This window comes from Sabethes cyaneus, chromosome 3 (assembly GCF_943734655.1).
Source record: "Sabethes cyaneus chromosome 3, idSabCyanKW18_F2, whole genome shotgun sequence".
NCBI classification, from domain to species: Eukaryota; Metazoa; Arthropoda; class Insecta; order Diptera; family Culicidae; genus Sabethes; species Sabethes cyaneus.
In genome coordinates, this window is record NC_071355.1 from 3126520 (window position 1) to 3154161 (window position 27642).

A 27642-nucleotide genomic window follows, 5' to 3' on the forward strand; every position below is an offset into this window, starting at 1 on the left:
AAAAACTCGTCGCAATGCATGAATAAGTAAGGGTAAGGGTGATTTATATATTTTGGACAGGCGTTACGCGTACTTTATTTTGGACTTTTTCGGCAAAATCATATGGAAAATGACCAAAATAGAGTAGGCGTAACGCTTGTCCAAAATAGATCCAAATCCTTTTGAATCACACAAAAGTTCGCGGCAAGGTGATGGACTGTCCTGTACGTTATTTAATGTCGCTGATAAAGCTATGATCCGGCGAGTAGGCATCGAAACGACAGGCACGATCTTCGGTAAAAGAAGCCAACTGCTAGCCTTCGCAGACAGGAACCACGAGCTGCAGACACAACTTGGAGAGATTCCTATCATGCACCTGTAACCCGTAAGCCAGGCTACAGTGGGTCGGCCGCGTCGCAAGAATGCCGAACGACTGTGCAGTGAAGTCTGTTCTCTTCAAAAATCCCACCGGCACCAGGAATAGAGGGATCCAATGTGCTAAATGGCTCGATCAGGCTGAAGCCGACTTGCGTGTGTCAAGACGCTCAACGAATTGACGACGGCAGTAGCCCAGAACCGAGTACAGTGGAAAGGAATTCTTGATACATTTTTTCCACTTACGATCGGAAGGACACTTCTTTACACGGTGACCCGGAGACAGTTAACGCACATACCTAATTCACACACCTTCACAACACGTCTGATTTCGAGATGGACCACTATTAGCTCAGACGGAGATGGCTGTTAATTCTTGCTTGAAGTACCGGAGATTTACAGGTATCATTTACCGTTTTGGCCCTCAAATATTTGAGCAGCAGCAGCTTCTACGAGCGACTTATCCAAATTATATATCTTAATAGCGTCACTAATATTGAACTGAGACTTGATTTCGAAAAAGGTATAGACTTGAATTTGTACCAATTGTCATAGCGTCTATCAAATATTGATATTGGAGCCTTGAGAGGCAGCTGATGGGTGACCACTTGCCGCAGAGCTGGCTCAGCATAGTTCCATAGTTCGCTCCAGTGGATGTCAGAAAATATCGATAAAGCAAAAGAATGAATGTCGATAATATTGCAATGATAATGAACCGTAAGGCGTACAATTGTTCTGAACCCCAAGAAGTTTTTGCTTACCTTATTGCAGAATGACCTCCAGCTAGGCTTATTTGCTCGGCTGCTGGGTTGCAGGGCTGAGATATTATCCCCTACTGATTGGCAAACTGCTGCCGGAACTGCCAGCTAACGGATCCTCTAAGTATTATTTCCGTATGTTGGTGATTTTGATGGAATACACTTCACATGAACCAAGCTCGCGCACTACAGTCACACAGTGTTGTAGGGATTTGTTTGATCCGACCTATTATATTGATTTTTTTTTTGTTCTAGAATAAGTTATACATATTGAAGATCCTAGTCTAGCTCAACTATTTCCATTGGGTTATCCATAAAACGCTTTTGTGCTTCGTTAATAATCGTGCTCCGGCTCATACCGCTGCTGCTGGGTTCCTGGAAAAACAAAAAATCACAATGAGAGTTTCTTTTTCCGAAAACAAACAGTCAAAACTTACGTCAAGCTGTGAATAGCGCTGTTGCTGTTGATCGCGGAAATACGCCATTTGCTGCATATTGAAGGAAGGCTGATTAGAAGCCATCATTCCCGGCTGCTGCATTTGCGGCTGCATGTGGTGCAGAGGCGGCTGCTGCATCATCATTGTATTATACATTGTCATCGGTGCGTAGGACGGCGCCTCCAGCTGATAGTAGAGCTCCAAGAGACTTTTGTACAACTGCAAGGAAACAATGAAAATATGCGAATTAATAACAGTTCTGCGCTTCAATTTAACGCAGAATCTCTCAATCGTTATACCGATAAATCACCATCTTTCATTTGCCGGACAAGTTCCTGCATTAAGAAAGGGATCATCGCACTAATGTTTGCATCGCTGAAGGTGGGATTATCCTGACGGGCTTTCATGTTGAGCAGCTTCAGCAAAACATCATTCCGGAAGCCAAAAATGTTACTTGAAGTTACCGGCCCGTTCGCTGGAAAAAATAAGCCATATGTTAACGGTTAAATCAGATCAAATCAGCTATCAAAGCTACCTCTCATTCCCATTCCCATATTCATATTCATACCCATGCCCATGCCAAGCCCGGCACCGACTCCATAGTTTATCACCGGCGGTCGATTTTTCTCCTGCTCGAACTCCTCCCACGCAGCCTTGCGCTCTTCCTCGTTCAACGTTTCCTCCTCCTTATTCTCTAGCAGTGAATCATGTTCATGATACTTATAGATTAGTGGATCGAACTTCTTCAACAGCTCCGCGAAGAGCCGGTCCTTAGGCAAATTTGGCGTCGGTCGGGGCTCTTCCGGGGCCACATTGTCGTACCGGTACAGCTCCTGCAGATCGTTTTCCTTGTAATGGCGATCGATCTGTTGCTCGTCAATCACACGCTTGGAGATCGCTTGTTTCGTAACCTGCCGTTCGTAAATTTTCTCCTCCATCGTACCCTGTGAACCGAACGGTCATTAAGATTCATCGCAAGAGACAGTAATCGGACAACCCTTACCATGGCCAAAAACCGATACACGTAGCAGGGTTTGTTCTGACCAAAACGATACACCCGAAAAATACTTTGAATATCGTGGGAAGGATTCCACGAGACATCGAAGATTACCACGCGGTTAGCCGCTACTAGGTTGATACCCAAACCACCCGCTCGGGTTGAAATAAGGAACAATCTGACCAAATAAGAACAAAGTTTTTTGATCCAGCGCAGGAATAACAAAACGTAGGCAAACTTACCGGGCTCTCGAGTTTTTCTCGTCATTAAAAACCTTACAGGACGCACTACGATTTTCAATCGTCGTTGAACCATCCAACCTGAAATAGTCCAAACCCAGTGACCACGAGCCCCGATACTTATCCAGCTCGACATCCCGTTCGTCATCGTCCTTCTGCGTATTTTCATCCACCAGTGCCAGAAAGTGTTCAATCACGTCCAGCGAGTACAACGATTGCGAGAAGACAAGCCTGTAAGAAGTTTGAAAACCCCCAATTTTTAAATGCATCCGCCCGTTACAAACCAGTAAAGACACCTACAGTTTATCACCGATATTTTCGCACTCGCGAAGTATTTCGAATAGCACCTGCAGCTTGCCCGAATGTTCCAAATTGTCTAGCTCTTCCTCTGGACACATGGACATCCACCACTCCGTCGGGTTCTCGTTCTTCTGTTCCACCTCTTCAACGAACTCACCTAACAACGAAAAAAAAACCCACGCTTTTATTCCATCCTTTTACCATGGCTCCATCATACAATACCTTCCGCATCGGGATTGTTTCTGGTACGGCGCGCCGAAGTGGCCGCCGACGTGGATGCACCACCACCACCAGCAGCAGCCCCATCGGAGTCCTTCTTTTTGTTGTTTTTCTTGCTCTTTTTGCGACTGGATACACTGCCCCCCTCGCTGTCACTGGCGCTATCCGACCCATCGTCGGACGACTCCATCGGTGTCGTTTCCGCCTCACTGTCGTCGTCCAGGAAATCCTTCAGCGAACCCAACGATTCCTCGTCCGAGGCCATGTCACGCTGTGTGAAGTAAAATGGGATTACTTTAGCAGGTTGAATCTATACTTTCAAGTTGAATATTCGGTATCATTTGTAAATCAGATGTAAAGGCTCGAAGAGACCATGATTCTGCATGTCAACAAGTCGTTGCTTTAGCGCAGCAACTGTGGAGGCATGGCAATTGGCTGTTTTGGTATATAATTTAGGTTATGGGCCCAATCTCAGGTAATGGTTTCTTTCTGTTTTCTCTCTCTCCATCTCCATCCCCTCCCCCCCCTCTCCCCATCTCTCATAATGAGCATACGGGCAAAATGGGCCACCGTTTGTTTGGGCATATTGGACAATCAATTTCGCCCATTGATTTAATGTTCTTATTAAGCATCTCAACATAAACCGCATCCAAATTCATTGACATGTCTGAGATATTGAGAAAAAAAACTTACAAAATGAGGTTTGAAAGAACTCTGAAAGAATTGAGAAATCGCTCAAACATCCTTGACTTGACCCTTGACGCATGGCTAGATGCTGAGTAAAAGAAATGACGTCTCTAAACCCAGGCTGCTCCGCGAAGATTCCATCGCGTGACTCAATTCAACATTGCTCAAAAGAATGCGGTTTCGAAATCCGTACACTTAAGAACTGGAAAATTTTAACAAACAATTCATCACATTTTCTTTTAGCAGTTTGTTGTTTAATTTAACACTAACTGATCTGCCGATCTTACGATGAACTCCCCCGTCCTGTTGCCCTCAGCCACTTGTAAATCTGTCTTCTTTCCGGTACTCCCTATAAAGCGAGACAAAGCCTATTTTACGTTTATGCCCCCCCCCTCTCCAGCTTGTCAATGGCCACTGTATTCTCCCCTTTCAGAAATCCTCTTTGTCGCCCACATTCTCATTCTCATTCATTCTCACGCTCCCCCTTCTGTCGCGTAGCCAATTATCCATCTGTACTCTCTCAAAATCCCTATAACGGCCTTTCTTCCATCTAACCCTCCTCGGCGAACCACTTCCCAGTGTTGCGAAGCCCACACTCGTGTGGTGCAATATTCTCATACACGCGTACTCATTCTAACGAACGCGCCGGCATAAGCATCCCTGTCGAATTCTCGCTCTTATGCTAACAGCTACGGTCGTCGTTCTCCGTCTCACTGCCTATTACTCGCACTTCCGCCCGTGGGTAGAATCGGGGGCGAAGATGCCTCTAGGCCTCACGGGCATGGGAGTACCTATGGAAAAAGACGATGTGAGTTTCGCGAGTGTGTAGGTAGCAGAATGTCTGCACACAGCATCGGCGGTTGTTTGTCTTGCGCTTGCGTGTGTGACGTAAGCGTTGAATGCTATGCTTCTCATACTCTCCCCCTCCCCACAATCTTGTCTCTCAGTCACTTGTGCAACTGCAATCGATCTGTATAGGCGAGAAACGAAATCCCTTTTACTTATTTGGAAATGCCCTTCTTGCTAGGGACCCCTCCTTTTGTCAATCCTTATGTCAAGGAACTTGGGTGCCAGGTTCGGTAGAGAATGGCCAAGGTGTTCTGGAGTTATACCGGGAGATACATACTCACGTTCAAAATCCGTATACCTTTTTATGCCTGATTCAAAACCATCAACCAAAGTTCGCACAGTTATGAATTTAAATCCTTGTACACTCTATATAAATGAGTTAAAAGCTTATTGCTAAGTTGTTTTTATTTATTCGACAGGCTGCGTAATAAAATATGCTATTGCACCTTATCTCTATCTATGGGACCACCCATTTCTTGCCAAAAACTTCGTTTTTGTCAAATCCTCTAGTATTCCTTTTCTTATACATCCAGAAATACCAGGTTTTTAAACAATTTTTTTTTTCATTTCTAGAGGAAAATAACTTAAGTATATAACAGTGTTTCTTGATTTTTGTAGCAAATCATATGGAAAAGTTACAGAAGAGGCCGAAACTGCAAACTATTTCGATGCTTTACTTAAGGATTCATGATCGATTATCGCAACTGCCATCTTAAATCTACCGGCGTACATTTAGCTTTAGCCCTTTCGATTTTATTTTGTGAAACATGGGATACAGTTGAATAACTATGGATACTGTACAGGTGTACGGATTTAGATTCAACTAGTAAAAATAAATCAAAATTCGTACCTTGGATGCTTGGAAAGCTCCGAGGTAGCAAAGATATATATTTTTGGATAGAACTAAGTGTAAACTCAATTATCTGACCAATTTTAGGTGAAATTAAAACAAAATTGTAATTGTGCGGTACATACATATTGTACCGGGATGTTGAAACTAAACATACTGTCGATAATTGTAAGCGGTAGGCACCATACAATTGTCCTAGAGCTATCGAAACATCAGCATTCAGTCTAGAATTGAACCCTTTTGAACATCTTTTTAGATAATTTCATTTCTAAATGAGAAATCATTCGATTTCTTATCACAATGACTTAAACCGACCTCTTGTAAAAAATGGTCAGCAATTCACAGAGGGATATTTGAAAAATTGTTAATTTTATCCCAAACAGATTAAAACAGGTCATCAAGATTGTAAATGGTCCTACGAGGTAGTAGATGAGCGAGAAAGGACATTTGTTTCAACTAATAGTTAACTGTCCGAATACTTTTTTGGCTGCATTTTTGAGGAATTCAAACTATATGTACCCTATCTTCAAAACGGAAAGCTTTTCCCCGAATTTTTGTTGTGCATCTAAATACGCTTTAGTTAAACATTGTTTTAAAAAATATGTGTTACCATTCTTTGCAAAAATACTGTGCAAAATTACTAAAAGAAAATTTTATGCGCTGCTGTCCGAATACTTTTTTGGTTGACTGTAGTTTGAAAATAAAGAGAGAATTACATTCTAATTTATGTTTGTGCCGTGAAATGTGCGATGATTAAATATGAGTGAAATAAAAATGATTAATCTCAATTAGTTTTCAGTTCTGCTTGTTTGATCATCAAAAAATTTTGATTGCCGAAGCATACATGCAGAACTGGTTAACAAACTAAGGTTACTTCAGAACTTTATGTAGCATCCTAATAGCTTTGAAGTACCGTCATCCGGGGATACTTGCAACACTTTTGAAGTTTGACTTGCTATAACTTTCGAAATGTACCGTTTAGATCCAAGTATAAGTAGCCAAAACTTGTATAGTGGTCAGTACTTTTGATTTATGATTATGAGAAAAATTATCAACTAAATGAGCCTGTAGAATGAATCGAAAATAGGGGTGTTGCAAGTTACCCAGTAAACGGGGTTACTTGCAACACTTTTCTGATTTTGCGTTTCTTATGATTTTAAATTTGATTTCAAACCGCGAATGAGCATTTTTAGATATTTTGAGTATATTTCTAGTAAAACAAGTGATACTGGAGGCATGTTTTGTTTCCCAATTTTGTCTATCGCTTTTTTAAAGGTATTCGGTGAAAAAGCAGCATGTAGGCGAACTTCAAATTGCCGTTTCAAGGCACGTGGAATTTTTCACAATTTTAAGTTTTCTGGAGTTGGTAGTAGACAAAATAACATCGTACAGATGCAAACATACTGTTTACATACTGTCTATTACTTTAATTATCTATTTTACAAGTGCTGCAAGCCGCGCCATATTGGAAGTAACAACACGAATTCGTCGTTACTTCCCCAAGTTCAAAATATAAATAAAGCTCAAAGTTGCTATTTATTAGCTTATATGATGTACTAATTGTGTACAGGAACCAAACGATAAAAAATAATTTCATGTCAAAGCACTGACGCAACTTTGCGCATCCATTTTTCTTACTCTAAAAATGAAATTACATTCCAGTCGTATAAAAACAAGCAAATCAATGATATAATGGATTAAACTTAACTAAACAATAGGTAAACGTCCCTTCTTTAAAACACCATTGACTACAAATGGTTATGTTAACAAACAAATGCGTTAGAGCTGTCAAAAGCGCGATGCGCAAAAGTGTTGCAAGTAACCCCGGTGTTGCAAGTATCCCCGGATGACGGTATCCATAAGGTACTGAAAGCACTTCTTAAAGCATTTAGTTCTAGATACACTTGATACATACTGCTAATCAGCAAGAAAGTTCTACGGAACTAAATTTGAACTAATTCTGAATTTTTGAGTTCGATAGTTAAATAAAACTCGAACTTTTGGGGCTCAGCAGTTTGTGTGGAATTTGCGAATCGAACCCGTTGGTAAGGTCGTTTTAGTGTATACAAAGGGTTAGTGCGCTGTGCGTTTTTCGGTGGAAACAACAAGACGGTAAGCATGTTTTTCGAGAATTCTAGCTTGAAATCTGTCTACTAGAAGTTGCAGCTCCGCACAGCCGGAATGTTTTCTAATTATCCAGAAGACTTTTACATCGTTGATATAAAAGAGCGACAGTTCATTTATAAAAAGAAGCAATAACAGTGGTCCTACGTTGCTCCCCTGTAGTACGCCAGTGGTGCTGCAGAATGAGTCGGAATGCATCCTATCTCATCTTATCTTATTTCATCAGCGCATGCTGATAGAACTTATTGTGAATGACATGACAAATTTGTATTCGCTGCCATTGCCGTTTCGTTTAATATTGGTCGATTCAAAGCAAATGACGTGAGAGTTTCAAGATGAACATTTTGCGGCGTGTGCCTCAATTCACTTTGCAATGAGTAAATATGAATTACCTTGCAATTAAAAAACTTACTTTCAAAGACCACATTGAAAGTATACAAGCAAAATGTAATAAATATATGAGATGTTTATATCCTCTCATAAACAGAAATTCTAGACTTTGTCTGAAAAATAAACTATTGATTTACAAACAAATTTTTAGATCGGCAATGTTATATGCCGTTCGGATTTGGTCAAGCTGTTGTATTACAATGAAGAAGAGTCTTCAGAGGATTCAGAATAAAATTTTGAAAATGATTTTGAAGCGTACTCCTTGGTTTAGTACATTAGAATTACATAGACTTACTGGTGTTGAAACCCTAGAAACTATGTCAAACAAAATTATTTCAAATCTCCGAGAAAAACCGTTGCAATCTATTGCGACGATTAGGTCTCTTTATAGATCACTAGCTGACCCGACAAACTTCGTATTGCCACAAATTAAACTGTGTTGTACATAAATCGGGAATCTCAGATGACCTTTGTCACAATCTTGGGTTTTGCAAGTTTCTGGGGAGTTCATGGGTCATGGGAGTTAATATACAAATTTTCCTCACAGTAAAGTAGAAAACAACTCCCCCCATTGCTTAGCCTGATAAAATAAAGCGGATAGCATTTAAATATTCGCCATCATTACAAACCATTTCGCCGAATACCATTTTGCGGAACACCAATTCTCGGTTGACCATAACGCGGAATATAGAATTTCGCAAAATACCATTTCACGAAAAACCTTACGCGGGATGTACCATTTCACGGAAAATCTTTTCGTAGAAAGTACCATTTCGCAGGGGTGACCCAACTGAAGGTAAGTAATAGGTCAGTAGATCTAGGAAAATAAATAAACCTAGATAGAGGTGATCTCTACGGGGGGCTGCCTCCCGCAGCGGCCGGCGCTTCCGACGGCCTGTGGCCGTCTCGCGCTGAATTATCTAATGTTACTATTGATAGTTTTTGGTGGTCTTGTTATTGAATATTGATTAATGTTTTATGAGAGTCTAAAATTTCTCGAGTTCGAATAGTTTTTGAGTTACGCAAAAATTTCTGTTTTATTTGTATGAAAGTCCTTATCCCCCTACCACAGGGGTTAGGGGTCTCAAACCATCATTAAAAAAATTCTTGTCTCCAAAACCCCCCACATGCCAAATTTGGTTCCATTTGATTGATTAGTTCAGGAGTTATGAGGAAATTTGTATTTCATTTGTATAGGAGCCCCCCTCCTAAAGTGGGGAGGGGTCTCTAACCACCATAAGAACCTTCCCTGGCCCCAAAAACTCCTATATGCAAATTTTCACGCCGATCGGTTCAGTAGTTTTCGATTCTATAAGGAACATTCGGGCAGACAGACAGAAATCCTTTTTTATAGGTATAGATATAAATTTCTTTGATTGTCGAGCTGTTAAATTTTTTTCCAGACATCATCTATCATTGATTTTTCCCAGTTTTTTAATTCCATTCTAATGGTACATTCTGAGGCCACACAGAATGGTTCTGGTCCAATGAAAGATTTAATCGATCCAGCTTTTGCCAACTGATCCGCTTTTTCATTGCCTTCAATTCCACAGTGTCCAGGGACCCAAAAAAGATTTACAGTGCTTTTTCTAGCCACCTGCTGTAGCAATTGAATGCATTCTCAAAACAGTTTAGATGCACACGCAACCGACTTCAGTGTTTTTAAAGCAGTCTGGCACTCCCCATCTACAGAGGCGTGTACGATAGCCTTTAAGCGGTTTGTAATACGGCGGGGTTCACCAATAGAGATAAAGAGCGACAATGACACCAACTTTCTGGGCGCCAGTCGCGAATAATTGCAGCAACAGATTCTTCAAATGAATTATCAGCTAAATAATACGTTCACCAGTGCCACTACCAAGTGGATTTTCTACCCGCTGTCTGCCCCCCACATGGGTGGGTCGTGGGAGCGACTTGTTAGATCCATCAAGGTTACGTTCTCCGCTTTGACAGCAACCAAAAATCCGGACGACAAAAGCCTACTCACACTGTTGATTGAAGCTGAAGGGATCGTCAATTCGAGACCGTTAACGTTTGTTCCATTGTAGTCAAAAACCTGTCCAGCCCTACCTAACACCAACCCAGTTTCTGCTTCTGAGGCCCAAAGGAGTCGATTACTGAGCATGCTAGATCCCTAAGGAGCAACCGGAGATTATTTATGAGTCTGGTCAATCACCGCCCTTTCAATATAAAGCATTTTTGTTTAATAAGCAGCACAAAACAAGCAGTATAGATATACACAAAAAACATATTCATCTTCGAAGCCGTTATTTAAACGTTGTTGCGGTAATATTAAAATCAAACAAATCAGCTACAGCATTAAAGCTTGTCGACATGAAGCGGACAGGGTCATGTTGCCCGTACGTTGCATTTCGCTGAGGTAAGTACAACAGATCTCTGGGCCTTAGAGTCCAAGCTGGGCCAGAGGGCCAAGCTGTCGATTCGCCTTAGCAATTATTTCGTTATAGTGTGGCTTAAATGTGAGCGAAAGTGATCCAAAGTGACGCCCAAATCACGAACCTGGTTTACTCTAGTTACCGTCTTACCAAACATGGTCTATTTGAACGTAATCGGACTAGATTTTCTATAAAATGAAATCACACTGCCTTTCTCGGTGCTAACCGTTAGTAGGTTGCTGAAACAACACCGAAGAAAAATATCAACCGTTCGCTGAAGCGCTAAGCAGTCTGCAGTATCGTTGACTATCTTGAACAGTTTCACGTCGTCAGCAAAAAGCAATCGGCAATCCTCCGGGAGTAACAATGAAACGTCATTTATATACAGCGTGAAGAGCAGTGGTCCCAGATTACAGCCCTGGGGAACACCGGAGAGGTTCGTGAAATATGCAGACTGATGATTTCATATCTTTACATAGAGCATTCGATTTAAAAGATAGGATCGAAGTCATTGTACTAGCGCAGAACAAACTCCAAGCTTTTCCAATTTTGCCAGCAGTATACTGTGATCAACTCGGTCAAATGCTGCCTTTAAATCGGTGTGGATCGCGTCAATTTGCGCTCTCGCGCTCATATATTGTATGCACGCTGCGGTAAACTGTACAAGGGTTTGTAGCAGTAGAGCGTTTTGCATAAAAACCATGTTGCTCTGGAGAAATGTAGTGCTTGCAGCTAGCGAATAGAGCATCGTGTATTATAATTTCAAAAACTTTCGAAGCTGTGCAAAGTGATGTAATGCCTTTAACGTTACGTTTGTCCCTTTTTTTATGCACAGGAAACATAACAAGTTGTAGGGAATATCCCTTGCTGAAGCGACAAATTAAACAGCAGGCATAGCGGACGTATTAGAACAGCTGCATATTTTTTTACAACGCATGATGGAATTCTATCCGGACCAGCGGTAAATAAACACTTGAGTTTCACAATTGCAGCTTCTACGTCGCGATCTGCTATTGCAGGTAGATTGAAATCAAGGACATCTACAGGAATGCTAGCTAATGCTGCGCTGGTTTTACGAAACTTTTATGAGAATTAAGGATACTCAAGAGTTCAATTAATTTAGAGCTATTAGTAATTATATCAGATATCCCCGTATTGGCCTTATTCTCCTTCAGGATGTAGGCACTTTCTTCAGTTCAGTTCAGTTCAGGTTTACCGTAGGAATTTATAAATGAAAAATAACACTAACCTTTTTCTGCTGCATGTACTCGTACCGGTCGCTGTTATACCGAAGGACCCTCGGATGAGTCCAAATTCGCTGAAGATTCTGGAAATCGGAAAACAACACCGAAGCCCGCTTTGTTTCGTCGCTTTGTCGCCGTGCTTGGGTCTCCATGTAGTACTGCAAAATAACGAAAAAACAAAACATTTACATATTCAAGTCTTTAAACCCCTCTGAAGCACACGTACCTTATACAGTGTGCACTGCAGCGGCGTAAGCTTAATGGAAATCACAAACTCCAGCTTCGGCGGTAAAAAGGGTGCCAGAACGGCGTAATCTCGCCGCTGTACGCACCCGTCCAGCAGTTTGTGTAGCACGTGCGCTCGCCTTCGCATCAGCTGAATATCGTACGGCGTGGAATCCGTGTACTGCCCGTTGGTAATAGGATTGACGAACCGATTCATGTACTCGTTGTACGTACCGAGCAGTTTCGGTTTGACGAACTGCACCATACAGTAGTCTGTGGCGGTGAAAGAAGTACCAATCAGAGCTAGATTTATTTTCAACCATTTTTAACAGTGAGTAAAGTACTACTTACACTCCTTCATGTTGTTCTGAATCGGCGTTCCGGTCAGCACGATCCGTCGCAGCGTCTTGATCCGGTTGACCGCCTTCGAGAGGGAAGTCTTTTCGTTCTTCAGCAGATGGCCTTCATCACAGATAATTAGCTCCGGACCGGGATCAATCAGCGAAGTTTGCAACGATTCGCGTACCTTCTTCTTAATCCGACCCGTCGTTTGGTTGGACAGGTTTCTAAACATATCGTAACCGAGTATCATCACACCGCCCTCGTTGTGCCATTCCATCAGCTGGTTGGCACGGATAATGTTGTTTTTATATCTGCCGAATCAAACAGATAAGTAATAAAATTGATTGATAACTACACCTACTTACTTAGAGATTTCATAAACTTCCACTTCGGTTCCCTTCTTGACGTGTTTCATCCAGATTCGGAACTCATTCACCCAATTCAGTACAGTCGACAGTGGGCAAACCACGAGAACGCGTTCCACACCCGTCACTTCCGCGTTAGCGAGCAACGTGTGAGCCAAGGTGACAACCTGAAGCGTCTTACCCAACCCCATACAATGGGCCAGAATGCAACCGGAACCCTTGCTGTTCCGGGCGCGCTCCAGACTCTCATAGCACGCGTCGAACATAAATTTCACTCCATTAGCCTGATGCGGTTTGAGTTTCTTCACCAGAAGTTTGTCCACCTGCAGGAGCGGTTCTTTGGTGTCCTCGTCGAAGTCCAGCACCAGCTGCGTAAGCTCTTTGATTTCTTCCGGTTTCTCGTCGTATACCTGGTTGTAAAGCTTCTGCCGCTCGGCAATGCGCTGCTTGCGTTCGCGTTCCTCCAGTTCAGCCTCTTTAGTTGTCTGCTCAAGATCGGACTTCTTCAGCACCTTCCGAATGTTCTTACGGCCCTTGGTGGGAGATTCATCATCGTCACTGTCAGAGGCGTTCTTGATGCGTTTGCGGCGCTTTCTAAGGATTAGAATTTAAAGTGAAACCCTCAATCGACAATGTCCACGGAACAGAAACCCCTACTTACTTGGCATTGCCGTCGTCGTCGGACGACGAAGATGAGTTCCGTTTTATTCGTGACCGTTTCTTTTTTGGTTGGGGGGTTTCCTTTTCGAAAGCATCCGATTCATTCGATTTTTCACTGTCATCATCTTCATCGTTGTTGTCGTCGCCATCGTCCTCATCATCATCCGTGGACGAATTCTTCCTTGCCTTGGACTTACGGTTAGCTAGCCGCTGCTGCCTGCTTGTTGCTGCAGCTGCTGCTTTTGTCTTGCTGCTAGCTTCAAAGTCATCGTCACTCTCATCGTCGTCATCACTTTCACTAAGCTGCTGTTGCTTCGAACGAGTTGGTCGCTTAGACATAGTCTTCTATTGAGGGTAAAAGAGAAAAAACAAACAAACAAAAGCACACGCGGGACAGCGTGCTCTTTCAGCATTAAAAACCACGCTTCGGTCTGACTCATCTGGCCAAGAATTAACGAAAAGAAAATTCTTCGTCAGATGAAAAAAAAACAAATTGCCACCGAAAAGTAATTTTTACATTTTTGGGAATGTCTGTTTTCGAAATGATACTAGCGATCGGTTCGTCCGAATCGCTGTCACTGGACACTGGGCCTCTTTTACTGGTGCCTTTCTTGCCGGTTCCTTTCGCTTTCGACTTGCTTGCTTCTGTCCCCTGTCCGCTGTGTTGGCTTCGATTTCGACGGTGCAACGTGCCGTAGAAGTTCGAGTTGGACTTAAACTCGCAAATCGGCCGATTCTTCGTGTCCGTTATTTCGCTCAACTGATGCTTCTCCATGACGGACGTCAGATCGGAGCTAAGCTTGCTAATGCGCACGCAAAACTCTTTGCACTGCTTCGGAACCTTCTTCGAACGACCTTCGCGTTTCTTGTTAGCTTCAGAGCCTTTTTTCTGCTTCGCAGCAGCCTGCTCATCGTCATCATCACTCGACACCTTAACGGCGGTGGTTTTGACCTGCCGTTTGGGTTTCCGCTTGATTGCGACAATCTCATCCTCACTGTCGTCGCTGGGAATTTGCTGAATCGAAGCATCATGATTGTTCGATTTCTTACTTTGCGGTTGTTGATCATCTTCGTCGCTATCGCTGATTTCAATGATGCTCGTATCCCTCGAACGTTTCAGGGATTTATCAGCCAGTTTGGCTTTCTGGTTCTGCGGCGGGGTCTCGCTGCCCAGCAAACTGGGCCGCATAAGTTTTTCGATCGACACAAGCCGAAGCATTTTTGGCCCTGCGGGTTTTTCCTCCACTTCTGCTGCTGCTGCTGCTGCTGCTGCTTCATGCGCATCTTCACCATTTGCTTTGTCGCCGTTTGGTTCCGCTTCTTTTGCGGTTCCATTGACGACGGTCTCCTCGGGTATGATCGGACAGTCGTCTTTTGTCGCTTTCAAAGGGGATGATTTATCGTCCACCTCGGAAGACGAGGAGGAGGACTGCGACGGTCGAACTGTCCTTTTGGTTCTCATTGCGTATAATAAACCGGAATTAAAACATCACAAAATTATTTAGAAAAAATGAGTGCAGTATTATTTAACAATCTGAAAGGAAAAGAGAAGGAAAAAGGTTCGTTTAAAAAAAAGTTAAAGATATCGAATAAGTTTAGTTCGACTCAAAATACGGTGACACACGATGATAATAGGTTGATAATCTTGCAAAAAAGCCGACGAAAAGATGACGAATGCACTATAGCAAGACGACAAAAGAACGACGAAAAGGCAGTAAAAAGGCATCATTTTTGTTTAATAGACAGCAAATAAAACGACGAAAATTAGGAATAAACTGACGAAGACGAAAAAATGATGGAACGGCGACAAAGAACGACGAAAAAACGTCAAAACAGTTAAAAAAGGCGTCAAAAAAGCAAAACCCACCTTAAAGTAACAAAAAACAAGAAACAGATGCAAAAAATGCAAAAATGCAATAAAAAAATATAACAAAAATACCATACAGATTACGAAAAAAAGACAGCAATAAGATGACGAAAGAACGATCAAAAGAAAGCAAATGAACGACAAATAGACAACGAAGAGGTGACCAAAAAAACAGCAAAAAGGCAACGGAAACAAGACGAAAAAGCGATAATAAGCTGGCGAAAAAGCCACTGGAATAAGACGGGAGACGATAAAAAACGATCAATCAATAAGGCCAGTAATGACGATAAAATATGACAACAAATTTCAGAAAAGAGACAAAGACTCTATGTGAAGATGGAGAAAATACGCTGAAAAGACGCCAGAACAGCAACAAAAATAACCAAAAAAACACGGCAAAAATGGCAAATGCTGCATAAAGATGTCAAAAAGACGGCGAAAAGGTATCGAAAAGATAGCAATGAGATGACGAAAAGAAGCTAAAACAGCGACAAAACATGCCTAAAAATGACAAAGACAAAAAAAGACGTTGACAAATGACAAAAAGACCCTGAAAAGACGACAGAAATATGGCAGAGAGTTGATAACAAGACGACTTATACGAAGAGAAGACAGCAAAGAAATGACAAAAAAATTGTGCAGAGATAAGAAAGGGCCGCAGGCTAAAAGGCGACGAAAAGACGATGGAAAATGACGAAAAAGTGATGACAAATAGGCAAAAATACGATAAAGACGCCAAAAAAAGGTAGATAAGCAACAAAAAAATCCAAAAGAAAACAATAAAAAACGATAAAATGTCTATAAACGAATGCAAAAAAGGTAATGAAGAGACGACAAAAAGACGGTAAAACAGCGACAAAAAAAGATTAAAAATAGTCTGAAAAGACGATGAAAGAACTAAGAAGACAGTAAAAATGAGACAAATTTCATATCTGCACAACAGAGAACAGGTCGACGAACAGGTGCTAAAAAGTGATGAAAAGAAAACAAAAAAAACATTTAAAAAACTAGAAAAAAAACATCCAAAAATATCACAAGAAACTGACGAATCCGAAGATAGTAAAAAAATTTAAAAAGATGGCGAAAAACGTTGCAAAAAAGAGATGATAAAAACATGCCAATAAGCATCACCAAAAACAGAAAAGGCGTTTAAAAAGCGTCGAAAGGCAACAAAACATGCGAATATACAGAAAGAATAAGACGAAAAAACGATAATAAGGCAATAAAAAAACAACTAAGCGACATTAACAGGGTGGCAACTCAATTGGTGATTTGAAATTCCTGGTTTTTTTCCCGGTTTTCCTGGACGATTTTGGAAAAATTTCTGGTTGGTGAATATAGCTTAGATTAGCTACAAGAATAAAAGTTTTTTTGGTGTAAGATATTATGCTGCAAAGTTTATCGATTTATATGTTCCCTATTTACTAAATACGAAAGAGTAAAAGTAGAAATTTATATTTGCTGCACTGAAAAGGCTTGGAACCACCCGTTTCATTTAGAAGTTTCCTTAATCTAGTACGATTAACTCATTTAAAAAGAAATTTCGCACTTCCATTTAAAACTACTCAGATCATTCTATAGCTCGAACTGAAAGCTTTCTATTCAATTTGGTAAAATTCAAAATTGTGGAAGCGGTAGTTCCGGCGTAGTGGTTAGCAGTCACGCCTCTCACGCCGAGGACCCGGGTTTAAATCCCAACCCCGTAGAAGTCACGAATGACCCAATTAACAGCTTGAGTGACTATAATCTAAAAAAAAATTGAGGAATGTGTCTACATCGCAGTCCAACGAGCTCACGCGGCCTTGATGAGATGGGAACGGATACACATACGGATACGGATAAAAACAACCGTTGCCTGATTCCAAACACGGCGAAATCCATCCAGGATTGAGCGTGCATGAACTAGGGCGACTAAATCAGCAACCTATCAACGATATGCTATGCTGGATAGGGGTGTTAAGAAGTCTTGTTAACGGGACAAAACAGCCAGGGTGAATTATCTAGTTAAGGAGGCAGAAAGGGCCACCGCCAATAGACATATCCACTTAATAAAAGTGGACATGTAGAAAGTTTTTATCGCCTTTGTGGTGTGCACCAATGCGAGAATGTCGCTCACGGGAAGAGCTGGCCAACAACTAATCGACCGTACAGAGAAGCTTAACCGTTGAACTGTACATTTAAATATGTAACTATTCTGAGTCTCAAATATCGCAGGTCAACAAAATAAGCAGCGTATGAAGCCCACACTACGTGGCATTGACTATGTCAGCTCCTAGGATCTTCAGCAAGGCATCTTGACAAATCACCAAGAAGGGAACCGGCGTTACAACGCGCGAGGCCATGTGCAGATTAAACAGCGAGCCTTTTTTGGATTAAAAGGCCACTGTAACAGTCTTAATGATCATCTTTTGAGGTAGGCTCCGATTGCTCTATCACAGTTTACGGACTGCTTATGCCCATTGATGGAGTTGAGCTAGATAGTTGTAATCTTGTACCTTAAGTCGGTACTGGTTAATAAAATCAACGTACTTTAAGGATTTGGGCTCTAGAAAGGAAATTTTGCCTAGAGAAGTTATGCCTAGATAAAGCAAGAGCCCCGTAATTGCAGGGCACTTTCAAGTTCAGAGTTACAAAAGCGGCAGGTTCCGGAATCATCCGGTATTCTTTAAACGATCAAAAGCCGGATAGTGTCCAGTTAGGAGTCCCGTGATTGTGCGTAGTTCAACCCTGTATTTGATTTCAACGGAATGCTTTCTTAACAGCATAGTCTAGGCTGTTTCTGAAGCTCAGCCTGACACCAATCAGTATAGGGGAAGAAATAGCATGTAAATAGTAAATGACATGTGGGGTTTATATTAGGCCTGTCTTGTAAGCATTATAACATGATGGTGTTTAGAGCTCCCAACAAACAACTTGACAGTACTGCGTTAAATTTTTCTTTGACGATAAGTTCTACGTTGATGGCTTAAGCAATTATCTCATAACAGCTTGGTTATCAGGGAGAGAACTCCTTACGGACATCCTTTGATCACTGTAATCGTGACCGACATATCTTCCAATGATGTTGTGATTTCTCTGCTCGGAAGCATTGCGTTTTGAAAAAGAGCCGTTATAATTGAAATGAACGACATGTAATCGAAAGCTCCTTCAATATCAAGGAAAGCACAAAGTGCCGTCTCCTGATATTTTAGTGATTTTCTGTGAAATAAAATGGGTACATCCGGACCTGAAGATTTCATTGGTTCAAAAGATCTAAGTGCCTATTTGATCGAAATCTCCGTAAACAATCGGCGCACAAGCTGAGCCGAGTCGTTTGGCACTTTCATTGATTCATCACCACCACCACCACCACCAGTCATCACCACCGCCGGCTCTGATGGAACCTATCTGAATGTGGGAACTAGGGCGGTATCACTCTGTATCACTCATAAAGTACTCTTAAAGGTGATCTTCAATCGAATCCAGAAAAAACACAATAGTACTCTTCGATAGTGCACTCTAAAATGATACTACCTGTAAATAGGTCGGATTCAGCTAAAACTTAGTTGAAACTACTCAAAATGCCCTTAAAGTGTACAAACTCAAATTTTGGGTAAAAATTTACCCAATTTTGGCTACTTGCTACTAATTATTTGAATTATTCTCTGTGATAAATAACGCACTTTTAAGTTCCTACTACCAATTTTATGGTTGAAGAACTACTCAAAATTTGAGTTTGTACACTTTAACACTAGATATATCAGCATTTTAAATATACCTATTTATACCAAAACCAGTCAAAATGACTGGTGGATAAGAAACGGTTGGTGAACGACTGAATAATGGGCAACACAGACCCTATAGTGGTCCTTAGCCTCTTATCCAGCAACTTCTATTTCCACCTCTACGTGGTAGGGTAACCAACCTGTTTTGGACCTCATCTGCAGCTGTACATAATTTGGACACTTTCATTTGATTTTGCTGTAAGTGTCCAAATTATGTACAGCTACAGATGGGGTCCAAAATAGGTTGATTACCGTACCAGCCGGAAAACGAACAATCTTAGCGGAGATGTGGTAACCAACCCTGGTGGTAACTAAGGTCGTATACCGACAGGCAAGGAGGCACTGTCTTGTCTCGGCACTACACGATGGCAGCCCCATCATGAGACTCGGCAGCATAGCCCTAGTAAGGCAAGCTTTTTATATCTAAAATATTACGAAAAATCAAGAAAATTCAACTCGAAACATTTAGCATGGACAGGCGATGAAACAAGGATTTGGAATGGATGCTGTAAACCAAATTTCGTGGATAGCGACAGAATGTTGCTCGTTCAGTTAGAACCGCAAAAGTTCGACATTGTGGCACTACAAGAGATCTGTCGCAAAGGCGGGAAGGTTTGGGGGATCCGTGGCAGCAAGGCCCAATTTTGCCGAACGGTGGAGCAATCAACGAGCTGGGAACGGGCTTCGTAGTGATGGGCAGAATGCAGGATCGGGAGAGGATATGTGTGTTGAGGATAACAGGCCGCTTCTTCAACTACTCCATCATAAACGTGCACTGGCCACACAAAGGTAGACCCGACGACGAGAAAAAAGCGTTCTATGTCCAGCTGGCGGCAACATACGATAACTGCTCGAGTGCTCGCCACGGGATATCATCGTCATTGGGGACATGAACGATCAGTTCGACAGGGAACCAATGTATAGTGATAACGGTCAGCGATGCATCAACTTTGCAGCTTCCCGAGGCCTGGGGATCAGAAACACATTCTTTCCCCACATAGTTCTACAAAACCACCAGGAGATCACCTTGCCAACTAACATTGAACCTAATCGACCATATTCTCATCGAAGTTCGGGTTTTCTCGAACATCACCAACGTACGCTCCCTACGGGGTACGGATATCGACTCAGATCATTACCTAGTAGCAGTACACGTGCGCTCAAAATTATCGACGGTATATACCTCACGACAAAGCTACCCTCGGTTAAACAATCGATAATTAGACAACCCGGAATGTGATGAGAACTACGCGCATACTATGCGCCTTCCTCTGTGGCCAGGTGCTTCGAATCTCGAAGATAAATGTAGCAGTAGACGGTCGGCCATCAGTGAGGCCGCAAAACGCCAGAAGGAGAGCTAGAACCACTATTTCAGGCTAGTGAGATGTGCAAGTTCTATGAGAAGCTGAACCGATCTCGTAACGGATACACACCGAGGCCTGGTATGTGTAGGAACCAGCAGGGAAACCTGGCCACAAACGAGCGCATAGTGGTTGGTGAGTGGAAGCAGTTCTTTGATAGGAATCTCAATTGCTGATATAGCAAAAGGAAATGGAGCAAAAGTCAACGTATGAGAGCCTAAGGGCGTTTCGACTTCCGATCTCAAAGAGATCCGGCGAGAAATCGGTCAGCTGAGGAATAGAACCGCCGAAAAGGACCGACTCTCGATAAAACTCTACAAAAATGGCCAAGAAACATTAGGAACAGCATTTCATTGAATAATTTCATGCTTCGGACACACCGTTCTCCCGAAATGCTACATTTCTTCATAGAATCTTGCACCAGTCATTTTGACTGGTGCTGGTATAAATGGCAAAAACAAAAATTATATTTGTTACTAATATATATAAACTAACATTAAGTTCATAAAATGTATTCTCTACTTATAGCTACAAAAGTCATAACATCGTTTCTAAAATCAAATTTTAGATGTTGTAGAAATTTCAAATTGAAATTGCACGACCAGTCAAAATGACTGGTCTGGTATATCTAGTGTTAAGGGCATTTTAAGCAGTTTTAACCAAGTTTTAGCTACCAACCAATTTACGAATAAACTCATTTAAGCAAGCTGGATTCTGTGCCGGTCGATCATGTGTGGATCGGATCACGACGGTCAATATAATATTCGAGTAAATCATCGAAATCCAAGGCTGTCTTCTTCTAGTGCTTGTTGATTTCAAAAAAAAAAGCTTTCGACCAACTAAATCAAGAAAATATCTGAGGTGCACTAAGGCGTAGAGGAGTTCCTGGTAAGCTAGTCTATCTTATCGACGCTCATTATGAGGCCTCCTGCCGCATTGCTGCAGGAGTGAGACAGGGTTACATACTTTCACCGGAACTGATCCTCGTCATTATTGATGAAATTTTAATTGGAGCCACTGACAGTAAACTTAATCGAGGATTGCCCTGGAACATTTTGACAAATGAGCAATTAATTGACCTCGACCTGGCCGACGACATTATCTTTCTCTCTCTCTAATGCAATATGAACCTGGTTCCTGGTTTTGGTTTTTTCCCGGTTTTTCCTGGCGAAATAAAATTCCTGGTCTTTTCCTGGTTTTCCCGGTTTTCCTGATTGAGTTGCACCCTAACGACCAACTTTCTTATAAAGATGTATTTTTATTGTAAAGTGTAGTGTCGATGGGGTGGTTCACGGTTTTACACTACTCACTGCTTCTATCTCTGCTTGTCGGTGGTGGGGTTTTGACCGGCGAGCGCTCGCCGATCTCCGCTGCAGCTATCGGCGTCTTCCCTGCCGGTTGGCAAGATGGCGTCTACGGTGAAATGGCGGCGACGAATTGGCGACCTGAAAAGGTGTTCCAGGTAAATTCTGATTTCAGGCGCTTCCTTCGTTGACTGGGATCGGTTGGCAACGGACGAGACCGCCTTCTGCCAGACCGAGAAGGGAATCCTCCTTAGTGATTAGGGCCGAAGCCCGAGGGTTGATGTCCTCCTTGACGGTCATGATACGGAAGATCAGAGGACCAGTCGCTGGTCTTTTACGGTAACCGACAGGTTACCTAGGCCGAAACGAGTGCAGAGTGCCTTCGGTTGCTCGCCAGCTCCCGGGAAGGCGAACGCCAATCGCAATAAACGGTATCAAAAGGAAAAGTATACCAAAGTCTATACTTAAAAGGTCCTATACGTGGGTGGGAAATTTACCCCTTTTAGTGTAATCATCGGGCTAATATAAGTTATTTCTCCCTTTTAGTTACCTGTCTCGGTTTAAACTCTTTTTATAAACCGTTCAATTTGACACTTTAGCACTAATTTAAATTTTTACTTTTCGCACTACTGAAGCACTCGCTCGTCTGTTTCGAAATAGCCGTTGGCACATTCTTGAGAAAGGCCCAAAGGTGATTTTTACTTGATTTGGCGGTTTGTCGACCGCATTGTAGTTTGTGCCGTTATGTATTTACCCATCGGTGTTGTGGAATATGTTTGGATTGTGTTGGGATTTTAGTACAACATTCAAAATAGGCGGGCTTTTTACAGATGACATGTATATAATAAATTTAAAAAACTTAATTCTACTCTAACGATCGATTAGGGCGATCAATTCAGCTGCTCATCCCAAATCTCTTCAGCAGTTTCTTCTCTACGTATTAAGATTTTCAAAGTCGCGTTTTATTTTCTTACCCAGGAAACACTTAACTTTAAATCCACTTGGAATAACCATCCAAGCATTTTCTTAATCCGTACTTCATCACCAACAACCTTGGCAATGAGCAAAATATCGTCGACATATGCATCCGAGAATGACCATTTTGAATAGACAGCCTTAACACCTTTTAAAACACAGTTTACCATTGTCCAGGTGTTATCATGATGTAGCGAATCTATTTCTTCTTGAATACCACGCTTCCATTCTTGCCGGTCTTCGAGTTTCTTTAGTTCTTCTATGCTCTGAGGTATTTCCTCTTTAGTCATAGTGGCTGTTTTGGCTGTATATTATTGATACCAGAACCGTCGTCTTTTATCTCTTTCTTCGTCGTAATGATTGTTGTTCTCTATCATTTCGAAGAACATAATTCTCGACTTCCCCAACATTATCGAACATGTCTAAAGGTGTCAAAACAATAGCCATCGTTTGTTTTCTGCTCTATGCTTCCGCAAATGTCTAAATAAAGTAATATTAATATTCGGTTTCGTCTTGGCTGTTTCTAAAGATTTAAAATTTAAAAGCTGCTTGCTTCCCTGCCAAACAACCGTTACAATTATTGTTGAAGTACAGTTGATTCCCTCAACCATCCGTTTCTTCTTTTTTTAACATCGATTTTCTTCATTTTCATCGACAATTGTTTGTAAGCTGACAGTTGTCGCATGTTTGCTGCGCTATGCTTCCGTAAACATCTGAATTTTGCCAATTCTAATGACCATTGTCATCTTAGCTTTCTTAACCTTTGGAGTTTTGAAAGCTGCCTGTTCTCTACCAAACGTAGATCTTCTGTATATGTCACTGAAGTATAGTTGATACCCTCAACCATTTCCTTCTTCCTTTTCGTTTTCTAACAATCGTCTTAATCTGGGCTCTCTCAAGTTTTGCAATCTGAAAGCTGCCCGATTCCTTACCAAAAATACATTCACTGTATCTACTGCTGAAGTGTAATTGATACCCTCAACAATTTCCTTCTTTTTGGTTTCCTCCGACAATCGTTGATTAGACAACGATAACAGTGTCAGGTTTACTGCTCTATGCTACCGCAAAAATCTGAATTTTACCAATTCTAATGGTTGCTTTGATTTTGGCTGTTTCATGCTTTGAAATTTGAAAGGTACCCGCTTCCCCGCCAGGCAACCATTACATTCATTTGCTATCTCTATCACTTCTGAAGTGCAGCTGATACCCTCAGCCATTCCCCTCCGTGATTAGCATCACTATTCCCGGATTTGTCAAGTGCGCTAGTCATTTATGCCAAGTATTAAGACTCACTTGATATCTATCCAATGCTGAGCAGATTTCTTGTTTGTTCAATCCATTGACTAACTTCCCCGAAGTAACAACTTCGTTCTCGAAAATGACCTTTTCGTTCGTAAAAGTAACCCTTTTATTATCTTCACGTGATACACGCCTGGTAGCCCGAAGGATTCTGTCTTGTTCTGCAGACGTATTTCTTTTGCATTGTACTTTTGCAACAAAGGACATTTACTCTTATAGTGTCCAATTTCATTGCATCCGAAACATCTGCTGGTTAACTTTTTAGACTTTAGTGCAAAGTTACGACTTTTCTCTTCTTCGGGTTCATCAACTTCTGCGTCCAGGAATACCTGCTACATATAATTCGGCGATTGTTTTATTACAGAGCTCTTCATGAGATTGGATAATTCTTTACTTATTTATTTACAAGTCTTCGGCTATTTCGTACAGACTGTCACTATATATTACCTACCTATTATCGACTCCTTGATGAATTTATACTTCATCAGCATATGGTACATGGAAGGTGCATGGGTCAAACCAAGCTATAATCAGAGATTATAACCAGGTTTGAACCCACAACACCTGCCAGGGGGTGTGGCTCGCTGGTACCTGTGTACCTTTGAACCATAGTGGCGCTGGACAAAAGACTGCGCAACCCCCCTTATTAATGTAGCGAGCCATCTGTTTTTTTTTGGGTTATTTTTAGACACAGATTGTGCCTCTTCCTCCGTCAACTGTAGAAACCACCGACCACGGAGAAGTTTTGATCTAACTTGTTTTTACTTTCAGGACGACACTATGCAGGCCCTTACGACTTGCAAGGTACTTTCCCCTACCATCCCTCCATCAATTGTAAATTTTTAAGATTTTTTTATTATTTGAATATGTCTACTCTCTTTTATTTCCCTTTTTTATTTGAATATCTCTACTCCCTTTGTCACTTTGTCAGTTCCTCTCACGTTGTCCCATACCAACTTGTAAATCTGTCTTCTTCTCGGTAATCCCTATAAATCGACACTAAGCCTTTTTACGTTTTTGAACCTCCCCCTATTCCCCCTTTCAGAAATAAAACAACTTTTACAACTGCTATCGTTCGAAATGCAAGAGAAACGCTCCCCTTTACCTATTTGAACCTTTCTCTCCCCTTGAAAGAGGTCGTCGTCCTCTTTTATCAACCCCCGGGTGCTGAATTTTTTATGTCAAAAAACACATGTGTTTGACAAACGACGTTTGAAGAAGAACAGTCCAGAACCTCCGGAGCCTTCGGCAGAACATACATTCATTCTCACGTTCCTTGTCCCCCTACATGTCGGTTCCTTCCCAGTCAGATCCCCCTTCTGTCACGTAGTTAATTATGCATCGGTTTGCTCAGTGAATATCACTAGTGCAAACGAAACAAAGGTTTTTTACCATATATTCCTCCTCGGTGGAATCAACCTCCTTTCTCAAAGTTAGTTGCACAAAAGCAATCGATTTGAATACAAGAGAAAAGCAACCCCTTTTACTTATTTAGTTAGATCTCTCCTCCCCCTTGTTAGGCATTCCCCCCTTTGCACCTCCCAGTGCTGATTTCCCAATGTCAAGGAACATTTGTGCCAAGTTTGATGAATTGTCCTGGGATTTCAGGGTTATGGACTTCCCCCCTCTGTTACGACCCCCCCCCCCCCCACTCTTATCATTACCGCAGTGCTGATTCTCTTATATCAACGAATATGTGTTCCAAGTTTGGTAGAGATAGATCAAGGAGTTCTGGAGTTATGGTGGAACATACAAGCATACTCATGCTCACCGGTTTTCTGGTACGTCTTTACAAGAACATCCATGACTACCTTTGCATATTCCAGATCGATGACCTTGTTCAACACTTCGTTGTTGATCAGCATAATTCGAATTTTCTTGATCGTTCGTAGTAGAAAGGTAGGTAGTAGTAGTGTCTGCCTGGTTAGAAATTATAGATATGCTAACATATGTATTTTTTCTGACAGTCAAGCAGCGCTTAAAGCACTTAAAGTTTGTACTTATAATTCAAAGCTACTATGGGAGTGTATCCTCTCACTGACGCAACTGACGGAAAAGAATCAAGTAAACCTTTACTGCGTTCCTGGCCATTGCGGAGTGGAAGGAAACGAAAAAGTCGATACTTTAGCGACACAGGATCACAGTTAGTGCAGTGCACTAACTCTGCGCAGTCTAAGAAGTTTGTAAGTGTTTTGTCGGCAACTAATACCTAGACAAAAGAAGTATACCACTACAGATCAAAATAATGGTCGCAGTGGTCAAACCTTCCGACAAAGTAGTAGTTTCTTATGAAAATGATAGTAAATTATCTTATGCAGATGGATTCAAAGTAGCATAAAAAAAGTCAGGAGACAAAACGAAAAAGAGAATGAAGAAAAACGTAACAAAAACCGGATAAATGAGTCAGGAAAAGAGGAAAAACGCGAAAAATAAAAAGAATAAAGACTGTCATAAAAAAAGAAAGCAAAAGAAAAAACGTAACAGAATGGGATGCAAAACGAAACATTATTAGAAACCGTAAGTTAAGTTAACCACAATCTCGAGTAGAATAATGGTACAATCCAAGTCTTAAACATAATAAAATAATTCATTATCATCCCACAATAATTTAGTAAAAATTCTTCACAACCACACAAATTCAGAGCAAAGACTCAATTACCGATAAAAACAATTTGAAAATTGAACAATGCTCTTAGACGATCAACAATATTGTTAGATTGAATGTTAGGATACTTCATATGAATGATTTAACTATCAAAAAACACATCTTTACTACAGTAGCAGAGCTTTCTTATCCGTTTCAACCCAACCCCGACCACCCTGCTGTCTTATTCTGTTCGTTCCAACCCTTCTACGTCTAACATTGCATCTTGCACTTTTTGTACCTAATTTTCTGCATGACGCAGAATCCGCTGCTTGCATTGAGACCATTTGACTTGGCAAGTACAGAAATTATAGAGAAAAAAAAGCATATTTCTCACACGAAATACCAAACTGCAATCATTCATCGATTACAAATAATCAACCATGTACCGGAAACTAGGATAACCGATCGCAAGAAGGTTTTCGTTAAAGCAATAAAAAGCAAATTAGACCATAGAAGTTAGGAAAAACTGAAGAAACTGCTAAATCTTATGTTTTAGATACAATGATAGTACATCGAGAGACACCGTAATGGCTCTTCGGTATATTGCTATGCAATGCACTTACCTGTGAGGAAAACGGGTGAACCACCCAGGTCCCAGCAAACACAAGAGCTGTTCCTGCAACACTATTCCACCGTCTTGTAAACTATCACAAATTCTGCAGAAAGAAAACAGATAAGACACCGGAACGACCAATATGGGGCCCCCGGATTCCGGACCGACACAAAATCACCACACACAAAAGCTCTTTTTCCCGTGCTGCTGCTGCTGTTTAGCGAAACACTGCGACGAAGTCGCCTCTAATTCCTACCGGATTTCGACGGCTCTGGCACGGCTGCTCGACCGCTGCGGGCTACGCGAAATGGCGGAAATTCCGCTGGGTACCTTTTTTCTGCCCTCGAGGGCTTCTATAGCGCAGCTAGCGATATTAATTTCAATTTCGATCGCGGGGAAGCAGAAAGAAGCAAGTCTGGCGAAAGTTTTTCTAAAT

At 41.6% G+C, this 27642-nt stretch overlaps 1 protein-coding gene across 1 annotated transcript; it reads right to left on the reverse strand.

Annotated features, from left to right (window-relative positions):
- Positions 1 to 1223: 1223 nt before the first annotated feature.
- Positions 1224 to 27625, reverse strand: LOC128744726 (transcriptional regulator ATRX homolog). Its single transcript, XM_053841925.1, has 15 exons — positions 27217 to 27625; positions 13954 to 14970; positions 13438 to 13781; positions 12777 to 13370; positions 12421 to 12722; positions 12071 to 12342; positions 11850 to 12002; positions 3308 to 3575; positions 3086 to 3242; positions 2789 to 3016; positions 2553 to 2724; positions 2085 to 2493; positions 1849 to 2024; positions 1550 to 1768; positions 1224 to 1487 (listed from the first exon to the last, which is right to left on the reverse strand). The coding sequence occupies exons 2-15, from the start codon at positions 14896 to 14898 to the stop codon at positions 1392 to 1394; spliced, it is 4335 nt and encodes a 1444-aa protein (XP_053697900.1). The 5' UTR covers positions 14899 to 14970; positions 27217 to 27625; the 3' UTR covers positions 1224 to 1391.
- Between the last annotated feature and the right edge of the window lie 17 nt (positions 27626 to 27642).

Bases quoted from the DNA above. Each gene is read 5' to 3' on its own strand.
- LOC128744726 (XM_053841925.1), bottom strand. From the start codon at position 14,898: ATGAGAACCAAAAGGACAGTTCGACCGTCGCAGTCCTCCTCCTCGTCT. The intron at 12,003-12,070 runs GTACGTGTGCTT...GTTATTTTGCAG, and splicing joins TGCAGTGCACACTGTATAAG to TACTACATGGAGACCCAAGC. The intron at 3,243-3,307 runs GTATTGTATGAT...TTTCGTTGTTAG, and splicing joins AAACAATCCCGATGCGGAAG to GTGAGTTCGTTGAAGAGGTG.